Source organism: Lytechinus variegatus, chromosome 7 (genome assembly GCF_018143015.1).
Source record: "Lytechinus variegatus isolate NC3 chromosome 7, Lvar_3.0, whole genome shotgun sequence".
Taxonomy (NCBI): Eukaryota; Metazoa; Echinodermata; class Echinoidea; order Temnopleuroida; family Toxopneustidae; genus Lytechinus; species Lytechinus variegatus.
Genome location: NC_054746.1, coordinates 2,293,994 through 2,315,653, shown reverse-complemented (window position 1 = coordinate 2,315,653; position 21,660 = coordinate 2,293,994). Strand labels below are relative to the sequence as shown.

Below are 21,660 nucleotides of genomic sequence, written 5' to 3'. Positions count from 1 at the left end.
TTCTAAGTTATGCTTTCATTTCAAAAACTTAATCTTTGGTTAAGATTTGGTGTTGATGCCGCTGTTGCCATCCGAAAAGCGGCGCCTATAGTCTCTTTCTGCTTCGCAGGTGAGACAAAAAAGAGCTAGCTAGCCCCAGAAAATCCCCATTCACTGCATTATTAAATTATCCACAGTTTAGCAGATTTAGGGAGTAGATGGTGAAAAGTAGCTCCCCAAAATAACAAAATGATAATTTAACATAACTTTTCGTTAAAAACAAGCTTGTATGATTACAACAAGCAGGCTATTTAAATTTTTTCAGGATTTTATTTAAAAATCTAATGACCTTGATTGCACCATGCCATAAAACCTACCCCCCCCCCCGCCCCGTAACACGGTTAAAGTTAACATACCATTCTTTTTATATAGGCCTGTATGACTATGATGACCTGAAGGTTAATTGAATTTTTCAAATGCCACAGTCTACAGTGTCCTTTACTGCAAAGTATTTTATGCATAAAAATCTTGCTGTTTGAGGTCAGAATGTCATCTGTTTTCTAATTTTATTCAAAATCTATTGACCATGGATGCGCCAAGTAATGATGATCCATGACAATTGCTCAGGTGACAACTGCTCCTACTGAAAATGCAGACGTGAAGTTTAACAAACCTGAGCTTCAGACCTTACCTTAACATTAATCCTATACCTCACGTGATTCCAAATAAAAAAAACCCCAACTATCACAATCCTAACCCTTGACTTATTTTTCATCGGAGAAGTAAGCGGAGGAGGAATCACCGTTAGCGCAAAATCACGTGACCGTAATTACGCCAACCCACCCTCCTTTTCTCGCTCGTTCGCTCGCCCCCAGTTCCTGATTATTGTACCTTTGAACAAAATAGCAGGAAGAAGTCTAGCATGAGAAGTATCGGCATGCTAAAAGGTAGTTTCAAACCGCCTCGATCATAAGAATCCCTGTTAAATTACAAGAACTTCTTTAGGCTAAAAAATACCCATTAATTATTCCTGCATTCACACTGCCCTAAAACATACCTTTCGGCATAAGTTCCTGAAGTTACGAGCATGCGCAGTATGGTCTGATAAGCAGGCAAGGCGTGAGATTCAAATCACTAGCTCAGCAGCCACCCATGGCGCCCGTGCCCAACTACACGCTGGACTAAAAGTTCTTGTAAATTGCTTTCACATTGCCAAAATACCTGCGACCTTGGAAAAATACATGCAAAAGTTCTCGTAATTTTGACAAGTAACTACTATTTAGTGGGTATTTTCTTTCAGGGAGATTATGCATAATTTGCCTTCACATTGCCAATATTACCTGGTATTTTCTGATTGGGGTAAATTTCCTGATTAGAAAATACCTGGAAATGACAAACTTCAAGGCGGTCTGAAACCACCTTCTGAGGATGTGAAAAGATTAGGAGAAGGATTGACAGGTAATCAAAGTCTAATCATCCCTTGAGGGAAATTAAAATTTGCTTCTTCTATCCTTATCAAGTAAAAGAAAAATAACTGAAAGAAGCCATTCAATGGTACTGCAACAGACATGAGAAATGAGGACAAACTTGGTCTTAGATGATGCTGACAATAAGATTATCTCTACTGGGCAGATGCATAAATATGATCTTTTATATTAGCTGGAAAATACACTTATAAGGCACTCAATGCAGATGAACTATTAAGTGCTCAATTTTCTGGCTACTGATTCATTAAAACCAGAATTGTAAAAATGGTACTGTAATTAATGAATGATTTACCAAATTTTGAATAAAAACAGCAACAAAAACAAAATAAAACAAAGATGCGCACCTCTACATAGACCAACCTACAACTGGTAGATCAGGGTTAAATGTTATTTAACTGTGCAATCTTTGTGATATCACGTTTTATCTAAATTTAGAGGAATAACCTTAAGCTGAAAAGAAAGTGTTATATTTTGCCTCAAACAGTAGATATTAAAAAAAGAAAACAGCTAGAAGGTGGTGTGAAAAAAGACTACCTGCAGCCTGTTGCATAAAACCTTTTACCTGAGAATACTCCAGTAAAAACTGAAAACTAAGGTTATTCTGATTTCTGCCATTGACTTTAACACAGGGCAAAAACTCGGGTAAAAATAACTGAGTTTTCTCAGGTAAAAAGTTTTATGCAACAGGCCCCTGGAAAGGAAGATGGTAAAAATTGTTGTTTTTTCAGAATGATTTTAAGTTTTCCAAAAAAACTGTAAGAAAAATAGATAATTTTTTTGTCATGAAATCAGAACTGGTAATTTAATATAATTTGAGAAAAATCAACAATTCCAAAAAATTTGCAGGCATTTTAATTCATTAAAATCTGAAATAAATACACTGAAGTATTCTTGGCATGTTTTGCATACAAATCAATCGACTTCCACAAAATATAACACAATAGTAACTTAAATTCAAATTTGACCCCTCCCTCAATGACAGGCGCAAATCCTAAGGTCAATCACATATTGTACTACCATAATTATAAACCATGGTTAAAAGGGAAAACATTACCCCTTCAGTGGTTACAAGCTTCCACCAATTCCTATACGGTATATAAAATAGGCTTTTCCCAAAATACCACAATGATTCATATCCTCATGTTTGTATGATGTAAATAATGAAGTCATGCCTGAAATAAAATCAGGTTTGGTGAGGAGCTATGCTGCCAAACTTACATTAATTCAATTCAATTTCAATTTCAATTTATTTTCTCATAAAAATCCATACAAAAACACTACATATACAAAGCATCGTATTAATAAAATACAAAAACAACAACAACAAATATAAATAAACATTGGATTGAATACGAGAGGGACAGCAAGAAAGGAACAAGCCTTGTGATTAGCTGACCCTATAACATAATAATCATACAAAGACTTTAATAACAAAGAAAAAAAAATCACTAAACTACAACATAAAGGGAGGGGGGTTGCCTAATATGCCTAAATTAAATTTATACAAACAAACTTTATGAATTAAAATAATTTGCCTTGATTTTGACTTAAAAACATTTAATGAAACTGATTGCTTGATATCTATAGAAACAGAATTCCAGAGTTGTGGTCCTTGAAATAAAATTGAGTTTTTAAGAGATGAGAGTCTTGGCTTTGGTCGATGAAAATCCTTTGCATTTCTTGTGTTGTATTGATATAAATACTCTCAGATAAAAAAAAGATCTGATCATGAATGTATCTGTAAGTTGTTGCTATGTCACACTTTATGATAAACTGGCATAATTTTCCATTTTGTCAATAGAACATACATTTTTCAGAGTACAGTACATACTTGGTAGATTCCATGATGGGTGATGAGCAGGCATATATTTGTCGTGGCCACCTGATCGAGATCGGGGGGGGGGGGGGGGGGGTTCATACTAAAGTACTCTCCACCCCCCAATAATGAGATCTACTGAGTGTCCCAAAGTAATTTACACTTTTGAAAAGACCCGCCTGCCATCAAGTATATCACTACTGAAGGGAGGAGGGGGGGGGGGGAAGGGGTATACAATGTACATATTTATGGAAGAACTAGGTCTCTCATCTTATGCTATATAAACAGTGTACAATGTACATATACATAGAAAAACTTTGTCTTTTATCTTACGATATATATAAGCAATGTTTATTATCATCATCATTATCATTTATTTCAATAAACATATTTACCCCCCAAAAAAATTATTTATACCTGGTACATGTAGGTCGTGATTGTCCAATTTAGGTATCTGTTGGATGCACAGATCCAATTTTAATTAGGAGGGGAAAATGACCTGTCTAATCCAATGGAGGGGGGGGGGGCGAAGAGGGGGAAGAGAGGGAGGGGAAAGGGAGGGTAAGGGTATATATTACTGTATTTATGGAAGCACTAGGTCCCTTATCACTTTTATATAAAATTATTTAGAGCTCTATTTGTCCTTTTTATAAAGATATATCTGTTGCATGCACAGATCCATTGTTAATTACGAGAAGAAAATAAACTGACCTATCTCATCCACTATCATAGAAACATTTTTATTTGTATTCCTCATGTAAGGTTTAAAACAAAGAAGTCATGAATTCACTCACATCCAGACCTAAGCCTATTTAATTAAAAGAACAGCTTTGGGACAAAATCACAGAAGTTTCAATCAATCATTAGACCGGATCTCTAAATCCAGAAAGCTCAGCGGAAACTTTCAATCATGATAATTTCATATTTCGAGATCGATCCGGAGTGCCCGATCTCACCTGTGGTTTATTATTAGCTCTGAAAACACTTGCTACTCTAAAATCTTACAAGTCAATCCATTTGCCAAGACAGACACATTTCTCTGAGAGGCCCTTCATTACGAAAACTAGTCAATGGAACAAAGAGATCAACAATCATATAGTTTAAAAAAACCTGAATGCCAAGAAATATGGACAAAAATTCAAGGGATATCCCAAAATAGGCATATTTCCATATTTTCTATTCATTCTCTTCTTGAAATTTAAAGTATTTTAGAGTCATTTCCTCTACATCAAGTAGCAATATGTGTAGGCTTCCCCTTTGCAGTCAGGCATACTTAACCGATTTATTTCACATGAAGAATATTTCTGTATTTAGTAATCTTTTTAATGGACGCATGAAAATCATTAAGTGCCAGGAACAGGAAGACTAAAATTTTATGTGTTTGGAAAATTGCCAGTTTTTGTTTTCTTTATTTTATTTTTTTATTTTTTAAACAGATAATGGTTCTGTGAAACTGTGTGAATGCATTAACTTTGACATTACGATAGTAAAATAGGAAAAACTGGGTACAGTAGAATGGATGTATATTATGCAACTTAGCTAGTGCATACAATTCCTACTTACCAAATCATTCCCGAATATAATTTGTAATGTTACATAACTTTAAAAAACACTTTTACAAAACTTATCATATGTGAGAAAGAAGACTGAAAATTATCTTCTACATAGACTGCCATGAAATCTCCATTAAAACATAATAAAAAGGGGAAAAAATAGACAAACATGTTATGAACTCTCATAGAATGTGCATATCATGTTTTCATTTTCACATCAGGACTCTGTGCCAGTTTCACCAACACTTTTAATAAATGAACTTCCTTCTCACAACTGATTTCATTTATGCGTATACTTAAAAATCAACTCAATTACTTCCATCCACTACATCGGTCAACATTTTGATGTAATGCCATACAAGGCGGTTCAAGACTTAAAAAGACAGCAGCTAAAAGGCACCTAATAAATCGGGTGACACAACATCTGAATTACTAGTGTGCTTCCTAATTTCCCCACAGACCACTGCCCTTGACCCTTAACTTTCATTTTCAAACAGGAGGGGAAATATGACAATATAGGCCTATAAGGGCTGGGGTGCGTTTCAAGAAAAATTCTATCACTGTTTTTCACAGACTAATCTGTTCTCAGCCAATCACATACAAGTATCTGCAGTAGCTTATAACATTTTCACTGAATAACTTTCCCTCAAACACCTCCTTGCTAACGCTCACAGGAGGAGCCAAAATAACATATCAAGGGTAAGTTCAAGAGTGGTATATTCCATTAAAGGAATTTAAAACTCCAGGAAAGAGAAAAGAAAACTTATTTGCGAAGACCAGTGTATGCATGAAATGGTTCATATGCCAGCATTCTTGACCAGACCCAAACATAAAGCATAGAAAGGAAAAAAGTATGCTGGGTACTCATCAACAGAAACCTTATCATCTCGTTGAATCATGATTACCTATCCCCACATCCATTCTAGCTCATAAATAGTTGGGTTTTTACAAATTTTATTTACACAGAAAAAGGAGTAAAGCCCCAAAACAATACAATTCATATGACATTTTCATACACCTAAACATAGCGACACTGGCTTAATCTTAGCCAGATCCTGTGAGTATCAAAACAAACAGACTTGAGTCAAAATCTATCAGATAATTTCAAATGTCACACCCTCCATCCGATACTGCAAAGCAACATGTATTTTTAATATACTGCTCAATCACCAAAGGATTTTAAGATTCACAGGTTATGAACTTCTCGTTGTGCCTCCAGCAATTACTGCTACAGAAATCTTGATTAAAATCTTCCCCCTTCCTCTCTCTCTCCGTCCATCACCCCCTCCCCCACTTCCATCTCGACCTACGCCCTTGCCGTGATCCCTGAGCAGAGCCAATAGGGAGCGGGTCAGTCTCTAAGGGATACTGCATTCACCGATGGATAGGTAACTCAACACCTGGCACGCCGCGTAACCCTAAACGAAAAGGATCCAAGCTTGGTAACTCGACGCGCACTTCCCACTGGAGGAAAGCCAAAATGTGCCTAATTAGCGGTTCCCGTAACCTTGGTTTCCATCGCAAGACATCAGACCGGAGAACCGAAACCCTATCTTCTACAAAGCCACGAGATCACATCCTAGATAGCACCGCTAGACATCCTCAAAGAATTGCAATGAAAATTTGTTTCTAAAAGGGACAAAAGGGGGACATACATGTGGATAACAATAAAAATAAACCAAAGGAAATGAAATAAATGCTTATCTCTTGCAGCTATAAAACATAATTCTATTTTGTCTCATGAATATCAAGGTGTATCAATGTCCTTCCTGAGTGTACAGTATCTCTCTAGTGAATGGGGAGACAGTCTGTAGAAAAGGAGGTGTGACCCGCAGAACACTGACCTCTAAGGCAAGGGCCCACATTCTTAACTCCAGCATGGTGTACAATTGTGATTTAACTATGGGAAGCCAAGTGTGGCAACAATCTCAAGAATAAGGTGATCAATTTATTACAACTTTTGTCATTCAAATTATTTGAAAAAAATTCTCAAAATGATGATCCAAGTAAACACAAGAAGCATTATAAACAAACTCTCTACACACATTGATAGCTTCCCATAATTTTAGGCCAGACTTAGACCATGGCCTAAGTTAAACCTGGCTTCAGAATACAGGCCTATGTCTTTAAAACTGTAATTGATTCAAATGAACTATGGAGAGCCAGCAATGTCATAAATAAGGATGGCATAAATACCATTCCTTTGTCCAGAAATAAGGAGCACAATGATTGGGCGATTAATGACACATGCACTGACAAGAGTCTAATGGAAATCAACGATAAAACAAAAACATCGGCAGGGGTTAAGCACATTAATTCTATATTTCTTATCAGGGATATGCAATCCCTGTTCTTATCATACATTCTATCCAATAAAGATTTTGTTTGAATTCTGAATATCTTACTGGCTGATTACCAGATAGAAGAAAAAAACAAGTGGAATGCCTCTGGCCGTCTCACCTGCATCACGCGGTTCAATATAGCAGCAGTGCTGACTTTGAATACTACTCTAACTCGCACAAGATGTTCAGTGATACATAGTTACTCTTATGTCCTTTTTTATGAACTAGACCAATAAACTTACAGAGATATGATGTTTTCAAAAAAAAAACCAACATGGCCAAAGTTCATTGACCTTACATGACTTTTGACCTTGATCATGCGACCTGAAACTCGAACAGGATGTTCAGTGATACTTGATTACTCTTATGTACAAGTTTCATGAATCAGATCCATAAACTTTCAAAGTTATGATGGTAATTCAACAGATACACCCAATTCGGCCAAAGTTCACTGACCTTTGACCTTGGTCATGTGACCTGAAACGTGCACAGGATGTTCAGTGATACTTGATTACTCTAATGTCCAAGTTAAATGAACTAGCCCAATAAACTTCCAAAGTTATGATGGTAATTCAACAGATACCCCCTATTCGGCCAAAGTTCATTGACCCTAATGACCTTTGACCTTAATCATGAGACCTGAAACTTGCACAAAATTTTCAGTGATGCTTGATTACTATTATGTCCAAGTTTCATGAATCAGATCCATAAACTTTCAAAGTTATAATGGGAATTCAACAGATATCCCCAATTCGGCCAAAGTTCATTGACCCTAAATGACCTTTGACCTTGGTCATGTGACGTGAATCTCATGCAGGATGTTCAGTGATACTTGATTAACCTTATGTCCAAGTTTCATGAACTAGGTCCATATATTTTCTAAGTTATGATGACATTTCAAAAACTTAACCACAGGTTAAGATTTCGATGTTGATTCCTCCAACATGGTCTAAGTTCATTGACCCTAAATGACCTTTGACCTTGGTCATGTGACATGAAACTCTAATAGGATGTTCAGTAATACTTGATTAACCTTATGGCCAAGTTTCATGAACTAGGTCCATATACTTTCTAAGTTATGATGTCATTTCAAAAACTTAACCTCAGGTTAAGATTTGATGTTGACGCCGCCGCCGCCGCCGCCGTCGGAAAAGCGGCGCCTATAGTCTCACTTTGCTTCGCAGGTGAGACAAAAATGATTGGAACATTTGTTCTATGGCCAAATTTCTTACATCAAGATTTCATGCCTGCATCACAGAAAATTGAAAAAAAAAACTCTGACAGAAAGAGAATATAATCTAGGTCTTCATTAAAATCAATTTTTATAATTTCTAATCAGTAAGGACTAATGGAAACTTTCGTTAATATAGCAAAGTATTTTCACATCTAGTTTTAATGTTAGCATAACAAACAGAATCAGAACATTGATGAGAACGACAATGTATCTAGAGTTTTTAATCAAAACTATTCTGAAAACCATAGATCATAAAATCATAGATTCTAACCCATCCTTACTAGTCAGTTTTAAAATATAATTGATTGAAACTTTCATTGTAATGCAACATTCTTCACATCAGGGTTTCAAACCTGCATCACATAAAATAGAAACAGAACTCTAGTTAAAATGACTAATGTATTTTAGGTCTATATTATTAAAACACTTTTCAATAAGTCCTTGGAACACTGATGACATCATTGATTTTCATAAACTTTATAATGAAGCTTGGATGTATTTCCTAAATTACTATTTCAAATGCCAAAGTATCAATAAGAGGCTTCCTAAAAAGATAATCTAAATGTGTATTTCCCTTTTTCTACATATGGAGTATGGTCAATGAAATATGTCATGGCCTGGTACCGTTTTACGTCATAGTCATCAATCAAAGTGTGATGAATTATACTCACATCCTTGACAACTACTACAAGGTCCGGTTTCATAAACCTCATTATCAATGCTATTAAGCAAAGGACGAGATACAACTTGATTTCGTTAAAGTAGACAACCGAAGAATCAAAAGTATTTTATAATGACTTTTTTTGGTCATCATTGTAAAGGGAAGTATTACTAATCAGATATATAACTTAACCTTTTAAAATAGTGATTAGAGTTTGCAGAAATCAGCTCTCAAAAATGACTTATTTTCATGGCATATTTCTGCCTTCGTCCGTCCTCTGGCGAGCTCCAGCTGAGTGACGTCACACCACGAGCAGTGAGCAGCTGAGCTGACAGCAGCCCATTGAAGACGATCTTTCCAATCAGCGTTTTTTGCTCTTAGAATAGTTTATTCCTCTCAAGATTGGTCTTATTACATAGATAAAAGTTTGAATTTTCTGAACAGTAAAATGAAATGCACATTTAACATATTTTGGTAACCGATATTTAGCTTAGAAAAAATTATTTGTTTTCAAGAAATATACGTGAATAAACAAAGCATATTTTCACTTAGAAATCATGCTTGCACCACATTGATATTATTATCAATATAAAGCATAGACATTCGTCTTCACAACTGAATAAAAATTATGAAATTTAATTACGTAGCAAGTTCAGGAACCACAAAAAACACGGCAATATATGATCGCGAAATGATTGGAATTGCACTTGGATTGCCGAAGCATTGCGAGGCAACTGCAGCGAACGCACTTTGTTCATATATCGTTATGAACACGGTCCATATAGAAACATGGTCTGTGGACAAATCTGTACGCACGAAGTTTTTTTTATGAGTGCGGGGATCCTGGTTCGAAACTCTTTGATTTTTTTTGGTTCTGGATTTTTTTTTTTAATTATGTTCCTTCCCCATTCCTATCAGCTCTTTTTTCTCTTTTTATTTTCATGTGAGATTCTATTCAGTCCTGTATTTATTAAATCTTACTTCTTAATTGCTGCTTTTGATTTTCAAGTTCTTGATTAGATTCTCTACTTATATTATTTGGGCAGCGACTCACTCACTCACTGACTGGAGTGGAGCAACACAATGACGACTGCAGTGGACAAAATTGGTCTTTACAGTCCACAATTCAATAAAAACGGGCAAAGGAACACAGTTCTGAATCACGTTTGGTCTGAAGTTGTCGAAAACAGAAATTGAATATCACATTACATGAAGAAAACGGTAAATTCAGAAGATATTGAACAGGTCAGTAAGGTGATTCAGTGCATGATGCACAGAGAGATGATGAGCACGTCGATTGTGTGACGTCATAATTCTCGACCGTTTTCGGCTGCGTGATTGTCGGTCTGGGGGGCTGAGAAGGGTGTCTAATAATTTCATTTCTTGCATTTCCACGGCATCTATAAGACTTTTTAGTGACATATTTGTGTATAAAAAGACAATACCTTTCCATCCATATATAATTTGTCTATAATCATCACTTTCGTGAAATTTTCTTCGTGTGTCTCCTTTAACGAAAGCTACATCACGTCCTTGACAACTACAGGACTCACAAACCCAGTTATCAATGCCAACGTTACTGTTTTAAGCTACTGAAAAGATGCGATTTGATTGGTCAACAACACATTTGTCACATCCTTGACTACTGCAGAACCCTGTTTCATAAAAATTATTATCATGCTAACTTTACTGTTATAAGCTACTGAAAAGATATGATTTGATTGGTCTTATAATCAAAAACATTTACTATGCTTTTTGAAAGAGGCCTAAATCTCATCTTCCGCTGACCTTCCAACAATTTTTTATTTCTGTAGGAAGTTCTCCCTAATTCTGATTTAGGGAAAAGGGGTGATAAGGAGAGAAAAAGAGAGATAAATAGAGAGAGAGAGAGATATCTCGTAAGGATTATAACTAAACTAATTGTTCTACCCATTATAATCTGGATATAGCTTTAAGTGATTCCACAAAAGCATTTTCCTGCACTATTCTGCAGTAAAAGATTGGCTGCCACTTAAAAAAATATAATAACGACCTTCCATGGTGTCTTTCTTGCTCCAGTCAGATATCGCATGTATCAGTAAATGTCAACTCCCATTCATTCATTCATCTAGTTATTTATTTATTTATTCATTTTTCTTTCTTTCATTCATTCATTCATTTATTCTTTGATCTAGTTATTTATTTATTCATTCATTCATTCATTCCTTCATTCATTCATTCATTTATTCATTCATTCATTCATTCATTTATTCATTTACCAAGTTATTTATTTATTTATTCATTTATTCTTTCTTTCTTTCTTTCAATCATCATTCATTCATTATGTATCATTCAAACAGGGTAACCCCATCAGAAGTCAAATACTGTTGTACTTGGGGGCCCTGTATATAAACATAAAACAACACATAATACAAGCATATACAAAACAAATGGAAAATACACATCTTCTTCCAGTTATTATTATCATCTGAAATACCAATACCACCACTAAGCTTTAAAAAAAAACCTGGGAATTATATCAAAATGACATTGAGGAAAAACACTAAATATCCCATTCTGTCACAAACCAAATTTGCATTTAAAGCATAGACACATCGCCTTCCTCTCAATCAGCTGAAATGGCATTTTGATGGAAAGAAGATATGAGCTAAATCCAGAACAGGTTTTAAATATGGAATTTTCTTGTACATACACAGGAATGGAAAGAGAAACATGCTTGATTAAATAGGAGGGGTGAAGCCCCGCTAGTCCCCCATGACAGGTATATCATGGAGGAAATCATATTAAGATAAGGAAAATATGAAGGGCAAGCACCGTTAATATTGACTACTAAACATCGTGCAATAAAGTTTAAGACCGGCAAATAGGTTTGTACTCTCGGATGAATAAATTTGCAAAGTTTCAGTTTATGGATGTTTTAGGAACATTAGCGGTTCTTCCACACAGTTGGATAGCAGTGAATGAGATCATATCAAGATAATGCAAGCAATGGGGTGCTAACACAGCAAATATTGATCTTAAAATGAGGATATATACATCAATGTATGACAAAAATTGTACGCAATGCTGCTCAGGATAAAGTCACTTCTTTAGACCACTTAATTTTGCCCCTCCCTTGTGTAAAAATATTAACATCTTGCAAAACAATTTTAAAAGTACCTGAAAATATAGTGATAATCCTTAAACTTGCAAGCCATTTAAATGATTCGTTTACTATTTCTATTCATTTTAATTTCTTAAATTTTTAATAATTTTATTATCTATTCTTCTTCATTCATTTTTATTTCCCGAGGGGACTCCAAGAAGAATGAAAATCACTTTCAATGATGAGTGAATAAATTATCTTTTGCTTTGCATACTTGAATCCCCCCCATGGCAGAAATAACCATAAAATATAGCAAAACCAAACTGGTCCACATGACTACAACTTTTGCAACAGATTGTCGCATCATCACATTCGGAGTATAAGTCAATGGGATATGAAGCAGCATTTTTTTTTCAAATAGGGTTCAAGACAAGACATTATTTTGCCACTTGGCAGCAATCAGATGTAAGCCAATTAAGTCCCATAAAATTGTGATGTCATGGCTTCTCTAATGCAACTTTAGAGAGAGAGAAAAAAAATTGTATAAGAGTTGATAGTTATCAGCGATTGAAATTCTGCTACAAATGACTTGCACCTGGAAATGAACCCAAATGCAGAAAGGAAGATTTATGCATTGATTACAAAATGCGTAATTGAATAATTCCTCTTTATGCAGGTGCCTAATGAAATATGGCATTGAAGCACAACTTCCTATAATAACTAGCTAAAAGACCTTAACATATTTTAGGGTGTCTTGAACAGTTGCCATTTATCCATTAACATCTCTTAAGTATCTAAAGCATTGTGAAATCGTAAAAATAGTTCTTTGCAAAAAAAAGTGTAAAAAAAAGCATTAAATGTGTACTGAAGAACTTTGAAAGCAATCATAACGAGTGCAATATATGAAACCATGAAGGGACTTGTCGGATAAAACGTCTGTTTTATTCGACAGTTACTATAGTAACAGTGCTTCTCAACCAATCAGAATCCAGGAAAGTTGTCAGATCTGGCAACTTGTCGGACGAAAATATTGATGAAATGCCCCCCAGTTTATAAAATGATATACTGCTTGCTTTTGTTATAGTGGTATAATCATATGACTTATTTAACTTATATATCTTATATATGACTTATACTGTCATATGATTTTATGTTATAATCATGACTTATTTACTGTCTTTGTATTCTTGTTAAACAATATGATATCCATATTTTATCTCATGTTAAGTTCATACAGAACTGCATCACTTATGCACTTTAATAAGGATTTTCTGTTACTATCATTATTAAATACTTCAAATTTTCTTGAAACATTTGTGAGGATTAAGCCTCAGCTTGCACTTCTCTGCCATACTCTCAACACACTGAATTTGTTTAAAAAAAGGAAATAAATGTGACTCTCTTCTCAATCGAAACATGCTACTTCATGAAAAGGATATCCATAGCTGCGAAGGGGTGGCAGCCCGGGCCTGCAGGGGCGACCGCGGCGGAATGAGGGTTGCTACGGCCACGCACCTGGCAGAGAAGCATGACTCACTGGAGCTGAGGGAGGGCAAGAGGAAGACAAAACTCCCCTCTGATACCGGCCTGAGGTGATGACAGGGGGCACCCTGGACCCCGTCTGGGCTGCAAGGGGGAAATCGAAAGGGGGGAAAAGGGAGAGGACTATTATTTCCATTGCATCTGATTTACATGTACCTGTTCTGCATTGTTGGTTTTAAATGTTTTAGCCAGTGTATCCTGCTGAAGGTATGGCAAGACATTTTCTTATTTAATCTTCTTTTTTTATATCAACCATTCCATACTTGATATCAAGAATTGACTATGACGACATAAATATACCAAGAAATCATATTATTAATTACTTCACAAGATCATTTTGTGTTGTTGACAAATACAAATACATGTACTTGATATCGCACATTTCATTCTTGATATCACAAATTGACTTTGATAACACAAAATGCCAAGAAATCAAATTCTATATACCGGTATATCAAGAAACAATTTTGTATTAACAGACACAAATTCTTGATAATACACATTTCATATCAAGAATTGCATTTTGGTTACACCACAAAAAGAGCAACAATATGAAATCAAATTCTTTGTATCAAGAAACAATTTGGGGTTTTTAAAAGATGCCAATTATATAGAAAAGGATTAAATAAGATTATAGCTTGCCATACATATGTCCACATACGCTGGCACAAACACCCAGGTGTAACAGACTCCCTATCTGCAAGGCTTTTTTTTTTCTCCATCGCATAGAATCAATAACATTTAAGATTCTATCTAAGCTGCACTAGGCAATAACCATCAATAAAATGATTGATCATTAAAGAGAAATGCCAGTAGTTGCAGTAAACACTGATTTCATGAGAAAGTCTGTAAAACCAGGCTTAATTGTCAGTATATCATCGAGGATCTAGATCTGGTACAGTTACATAAACTGAACTTTGTGAAATCTTGAAATCTACACTGAAAAATGTTTACACTGAAGATCACCAACACAGATAGGCACACGTGGGACAGTGTATTATTATTGCTGGAATAAAGACCCGACGGAAGTGACCGAATCCGTGCTTATTTTGCTTATTTCTCAGCAATTACACAATTTCTTCCAGAATCCTTTGGCACATTTTTTATTCATACAAACAGACACCTGGGTGGTCATTATATTCTGTAAAAAGTCATTTTGAGATCGTTACCAATACTGGAATTTATCTTTAAAATTGAAGATACTGACATTTTCAAAAGTGGTAATAATACTGAACCTTAATTCAATTTTCTTTCCATCATCAGTAAATATTCAGCATATTTTGAATTGCTGAATCAGTATACCAGGGACCAGTATTTATTTCATCATCATTCATAAGGCTCCTGGCAATCTTGTCTGTGTTACACATTTTAATTTAGCAGCAGTGTTGACATTCTTTTCTTTTTTTCTTTAAACCTTTCAAAAAAATAATTATATGTGACAAATACTTGCTTTATAAACAAGCTTTAGTGAATAAGAAAATTAATGAATTTGATCATTTACTTTTGAAATTAGGAGAAATAAGATTTTTCCTCTGACTTTCTTTTTATCAACAAGTGGAATGCCTCTGGCCGTCTCACCTGCATCACGCGGTTCAATATAGCAGCAGTGGTGACTTTGAATACTACTCTAACTCGCACAAGATGTTCAGTGATACATGGTTACTCTTATGTCCACTTTTTATGAACTAGACCAATAAACTTACAGAGATATGATGGTTATTCAACAAAAAAACCCAACATGGCCAAAGTTCATTGACCTTACATGACCTTGATCATGTGACCTGAAACTCGAACAGGATGTTCAGTGATACTTGATTACTCTTATGTACAAGTTTCATGAATCAGATCCATAAACTTTCAAAGTTATGATGGTAATTCAACAGATACACCCAATTCGGCCAAAGTTCATTGACCTTTGACCTTGGTCATGTGACCTGAAACGTGCACAGGATGTTCAGTGATACTTGATTACTCTAATGTCCAAGTTTAATGAACTAGACCAATAAACTTTCAAAGTTATGATGGTAATTCAACAGATACCCCCGATTCGGCCAAAGTTCATTGACCCTAAATGACCTTTGACCTTAATCATGAGACCTGAAACTTGCACAAAATTTTCAGTGATGCTTGATTACTATTATGTCCAAGTTTCATGAATCAGATCCATAAACTTTCAAAGTTATGATGGGAATTCAACAGATATCCCCAATTCGGCCAAAGTTCATTGACCCTAAATGACCTTTGACCTTGGTCATGTGACGTGAAACTCATGCAGGATGTTCAGTGATACTTGATTAACCTTATGTCCAAGTTTCATGAACTAGGTCCATATATTTTCTAAGTTATTATGACATTTCAAAAACTTAACCTCAGGTTAAGATTTCGATGTTGATTCCTCCAACATGGTCTAAGTTCATTGACCCTAAATGACCTTTGACCTTGGTCATGTGACATGAAACTCTTATAGGATGTTCAGTAATACTTGATTAAGCTTATGGCCAAGTTTTATTAACTAGGTCCATATACTTTCTAAGTTATGACGTCATTTCAAAAACTTAACCTCAGGTTAAGATTTGATGTTGACGCCGCCGCCGCCGTCGGAAAAGCGGCGCCTATAGGCTCACTTTGCTTCGCAGGTGAGACAAAAATGAAAATTGATCTAGATCCAGTGACCAGTTTAGATAAACACATGTTTATATATATATACCCTATCTATAATGGTGAAAATAAGTTTATTATTTGTATTGGGACTTTTTAAAACCTTGACTGTTTGCATAGAGTGTACATTTGATTACATCAACAATTATGTCTTTAGATCCACTCTGATAACTGGTAATAATAATAATAGCTGTATTTATTAAGCGCCTTTGCCTGAGGATACAAAGCGCTGCTACTATTACCCCGGCTTTAGCTCGAGCTACCATCACCGGCGCTCAGTGCATGCAAAGAATTAATCCTGCCGGGTACCCATTTACCTCACCTGGGTCGAGTGCAGCAGTGTGGATAAATTTCTTGCTGAAGGAAAACACGCCATGGTTAGTATTCGAACCCACGACCCTCTTGTTTGAAAGGCGAGAGTCAGAACCACTAGACCAAGATGCGCCCACGTCGGTAAATTGCCACTTTGGTCTACAGCCACTTTATCTACTTTCCAATTGGTCTCATCCCACTTGGCCTAATCCTAGCTCATCTACAAGCTTTTTGGTTCATCCAATACTAGTAGCCCATTTATCCATTTTTTATAATATCCAGTTAAGTCGTCTGACATCACTTAGTCTATTTTATGTGAAGTGAATATAAACCAAATTTTCATTTGACAAAATGCAAAATAATAAAGCAGATGGAAGAGGAAAATGGAAATTAAACCAGATCTGGATATTACACTATAAAAAGGTTAGACCAAGTGAGTGATCAATTGCAAGTCTACTTTCAGTCCTGCAATTAATTGTAAATTCATAGTAGTGATCACACCGCCGGAACTTCGCTGAAGTGATCCTGGAGCGGTGAAAAAATTTAATCACTGCTCGTTACCGTTCACCGTTTAACAGAAATTGGCCACTGTTAAGGCAACGCCGTATACGCTACGCCACCGCTGATGGTCCCTCCTACCGCCCTGGCAAAAGTTCGCCACCGCTCCAACAATGCCATGTCAAAGTTTGGCACCACTAGACGCAAGTTCGTGGACGCTTGGGACTGCTTGGAGCTTGAAATCTTGGAAAAATCTTGAACGCTGCACCACCGCTGCGGTGATAAATGTTGCACAAACTTTGGTGGAGTGGTTGTACGAGCAGGCACGGAACTGCTGGAATAGTTTCGAGGAAGTTGAAGCAGCATTCCATTGCGGTGATGAACTTTGGTTTGCCATTGGTATGGAGGTGTTACATCTAAACCAACATCGCTACCCTTAAACCAACGCTAAAGATACGCCGGCTTTAGCGGTGCACCGCTAAGGCAATGCCATGTTTTTTATTTTTCTTCCCATTTTGCGCACGGTTGATGAGCGTCATCAAAATTCGACCCCCTCTCCCTACCAATCAAGGAACACTTGAAAATAGTTCGGATGGTGTGACTATGGCTTTAGATTAAGTACTGATCTCCTTGCAAGGAGTGTGATCTTATTTGCAACAGAGAAAATTGATCTATTAATTGTATAATTGAAACAGAATATTTGCAAATATCTTATTGCAACAATCCAAAAGTGATGCTCAGATCATATGACAATTAGACCAAACTGATAACAAACCAATGGATTTTGGTCATCATGGTGTAAGACGTTCAGAGAATTATACTGTATGCTAATAGATACAAGGGGGCACTTATATGCAATCATTTCATCATAATCATATATATGAAAGCCATTTTTTTAAAGGTCAAAATACACCCCAGAAAAATGTTGATTTGAATCCATAGAGAAAAATCAAACAAGCATAATACTGAAAATGTCATCAAAATCGAATGTAAAATAAGGAAGTTATCACATTTAACCATTTCAACTCTTTTTCACAAAACAGTTTTATGCACAAATCATTGATATGCAAATGAGAGTAAATGATGTCCCTTATTCACTATTTCTTTTTTGTTTTTGATTGTCTAAATTATTATTTTACAATAAGGACAAACTTGATTGAACCACAAAATATTGAAACACTGTGTCACGTGAAGTAAATTTGTTATGCCTTACTGCTAATTGACATCAAATGATGAATGTGTATTGTATACAGTTCAATTCAGATTTGATGTCACTTCACATGACACACTGGTAGATCCGAAGTTCAGGGTGGAATAAAACTGAAAACTATGTTTTCAAATGACAAAGACGAGAAGATTCAAATATTTCATATACCGGTAATAACATGTAAAAGAAATAGTGACTTGGTGATGTCATCACTCCCCTCATTTGCACACCGACAGGGTTGTGCAATAACTGTTACATGTATGTAGAATTGAGTAAAACTTTGGGGTATTTTATTATCTAATTTTGATGAAATTTTCAGTGTTATGCTTGCTGGAATTTCCCCTTTTTATTAAAATCAAATTTTTGTTGGTGTGGAATTATCCTTTAAAGGAAAAGAGGGTCAGGGTTTCGTTGTCATTCACATACAAGGGGTGTTTGCCAAGAATTCACAATGACGCATCTGGGGGTCTTTCATGAAATAAATAGTTGTTGATTTTCATTGACAAATTTTCAATCAGCCAATCAGATGCAGGGATTCTGGTAGCTTTTAACAAGAGCCGATGAAAATCAAGGAGTATGAAATGCTCTCCTGATGTCTACAGGGGAGGATGACAATGGAGAGGTAATCCTAGAACCTTGTTCTTTTATCGATGATGATCCACCTATCCTTTAGATTCCAAGAACCCAGCAGGTACTGAAGTCAAGGTTTGACATTTGTTACTGCACAGTTTAGTCACAGAAAGTGGACAAACTGTTCATGTTGTCAGTATTCATAAATGAAACCCTCCTCTAGATATAAATATTTCCAATCACATGGTGGTAAGGGCATTTTTTAGCTGATGACACGTACTAAAATATATTGCCAAGGATAATTTGTAGTTGATGCAATGAGCAAAAAATAAATAGCGAAGGGTATTTTTTCATTGATGTAATATGAACAAATGGGTGTTTCCGTGCTGTTGCAATAATTTATTCCAAGAACTCCGGAGGTAATTGAGGTTAATTGAACAAAGTATACTGCTAGACTGCCAAACAGAGAATGCAACTGAGTATTCAACGAAGACTGACTCACTAATTCAAAGGTGATTTTTGGCATTAAGCAATTATTACTGTACAGTCCCCCCCCAGCAACAACAAAAAAGAAAATATAACCTTTAAAATATTCTTTCATCGCATGCATCTGAAGTAGTGACAACCTAGCTTTGCTATTCCAAGAACTCAGTATGTATTTAAGTCAAGGTAAATAGATTGTTGCCAGTCAGGTGAGTCAAGTATTCAAAGCAGAATGAGTCATATCAACAAAAGCACCAGGGCCCTGTTATACAAAGCTTAGCAATTGATTGTAACGATGATTTCTATGATTGATTGCATTGGTTATTGTGTATGATCAATTACAAAAATGAAACCCATGATTGATCACTAAGGTTTATGTTTCAGGGCCCTGGTATCAAAACTACACGGTATTTCAAATATCTTGTAAGAAATAAGTTCCTTTTCACATCAGTCTTAGTATAATACCTAAAGAAAGTTGGGTTTGCTATAAAGTATTATATGTGATGTAAAATTTATGGTATATCTACACAAATTATTTTTTCAAATCCATTTGAAGCAAAGGGAAAGTGTAACAACTGAGATCAGTAATAACACTGATCCTGTAGAACCATTATAGGCAAAATTTCCCACTTAATATTCATATTGCAATTAAAAAAAACCACACAATTGTAGGTTGTTATGGAGGGGGAGGGGTCAACAAGTTCTCACATAAATTCATAATAAAATAACTTTATATTTTAGGTTACACAGTGAAACTGCACTAAAAAAATCCCCAAAGGAAAGCTTAAATTAAAAGGACTCTTGGGATCTGAAACACAAATTTAAAACTGAACTTATTCACCTGTGTTATTCACTGGTAATGAGTCAATAATCATAAAAATTCTCATATTTACAATTTAAATTAACACATTTCTTCTATCTCTCTTTTCATAACAGACTGAATCTTTGGCACTAATTCTCATCCTGTATATCTAGCATTTCAATGCCTGCGAAGGCCATAAACAATGATTTTATTTGTCTCATCCTCCTGACAAATTTCTGTGGAAATGCGAAGGCTTTTAGAATTGTTGCTTGTATCATTTTTCATTTCCATCAGCACCAGTGTTTATAAATAATCCGCCTCGTCTTGGATAAGTCGAGGGATAATACACCAGCTACTGCGGGATACAATGGAGAAAACAAGATATCCTGTCCTTGGACTTATGAAAGAGGAAACAATCAAACCGACAGTGAATCACTGTTTTCCCTCATCCCCCCGATATTCCCCCTTGCGCCTGAAAATAACCTTCATTAGGATCGGGCCGGGTGCTGATCTGTTAAAGACGCTATTACTCATGTGGCATATCTCCTGTATCCCCCGATAGACCGCGGAGGATATCATGAGATCATACACACAATGGCTGATTTGCATGGTGCGATCGGTGCGCTGCTTTCAGAGGAGGTGCACGGATAACAATGGGTAGGCCTCTTGCTATTCTCTATGGAGGATGCATGGCTCAACCGGCCATCCTCTTGGGGGAAGGCTTTAATTTGCTTCCCTCCTTATCGTAAGATCGTGTTCGGCTTGCGAAAACAGGCAGTATTTATGGTCAATTAAACAATTAAATGCAATAACAATGCAAGCTAGTACTCACGATGAATTTTACGGGGGTTTTATTTTTCAGTTAGGAGTTAATTCAAGTGCCCGGGACAAAGAGTGCCATATATAATTCAGTTTTCTCAGAAACTTATATCCAGTACTTAAGCTCTATTAAATGGAACACCCTTTACTAAATGTGGTCATTCGAAGATGTTGAATTTTAAAACAAATAGCTACTATTTGGAGAATAGGAGATGGTTATTTGTTAATAAAAAGCAATCCTAAGAAAATTTCCTCCTGAAAATTTAAATACCGTAGATGGATTTCACATAATTCTACAAGTTTCTTTTGTTTGTTTTTAAAGAACTTATACATAAATTTTTATTTGAATAAATTAATACATATCATCCTTTCCATCTGTATATATTAGAATTAATTATGTGAAAACACATTCATAATAATGAAGATGAAACTTAATTTCATGTACCTCCGTTGATCTTCTTTTATTTACTATAAATGAAACAATAACATCCATATTTTTGAAAAAAATAGAATGAATTCAAACATTGAATACATGGTGGGTTAAAATGGTTTAATCACCATTAAACGATTTTTCAAGTAATACAATATCTCACATTTTGATGATTTTGAATG

General features: G+C 35.6%; 1 protein-coding gene across 1 annotated transcript in view; it reads right to left on the bottom strand.

The window, feature by feature from the left end:
* Positions 1-21,660, bottom strand: part of LOC121418203 — a 71,788-nt gene that overhangs the window by 43,636 nt on the left and 6,492 nt on the right. Inside the window, exon 8 of the mRNA XM_041611932.1 lies at positions 13,597-13,783. Within this exon, the coding sequence (XP_041467866.1) occupies positions 13,597-13,783 (187 nt within the window). The remainder of the gene's footprint in view (positions 1-13,596; positions 13,784-21,660) is intronic.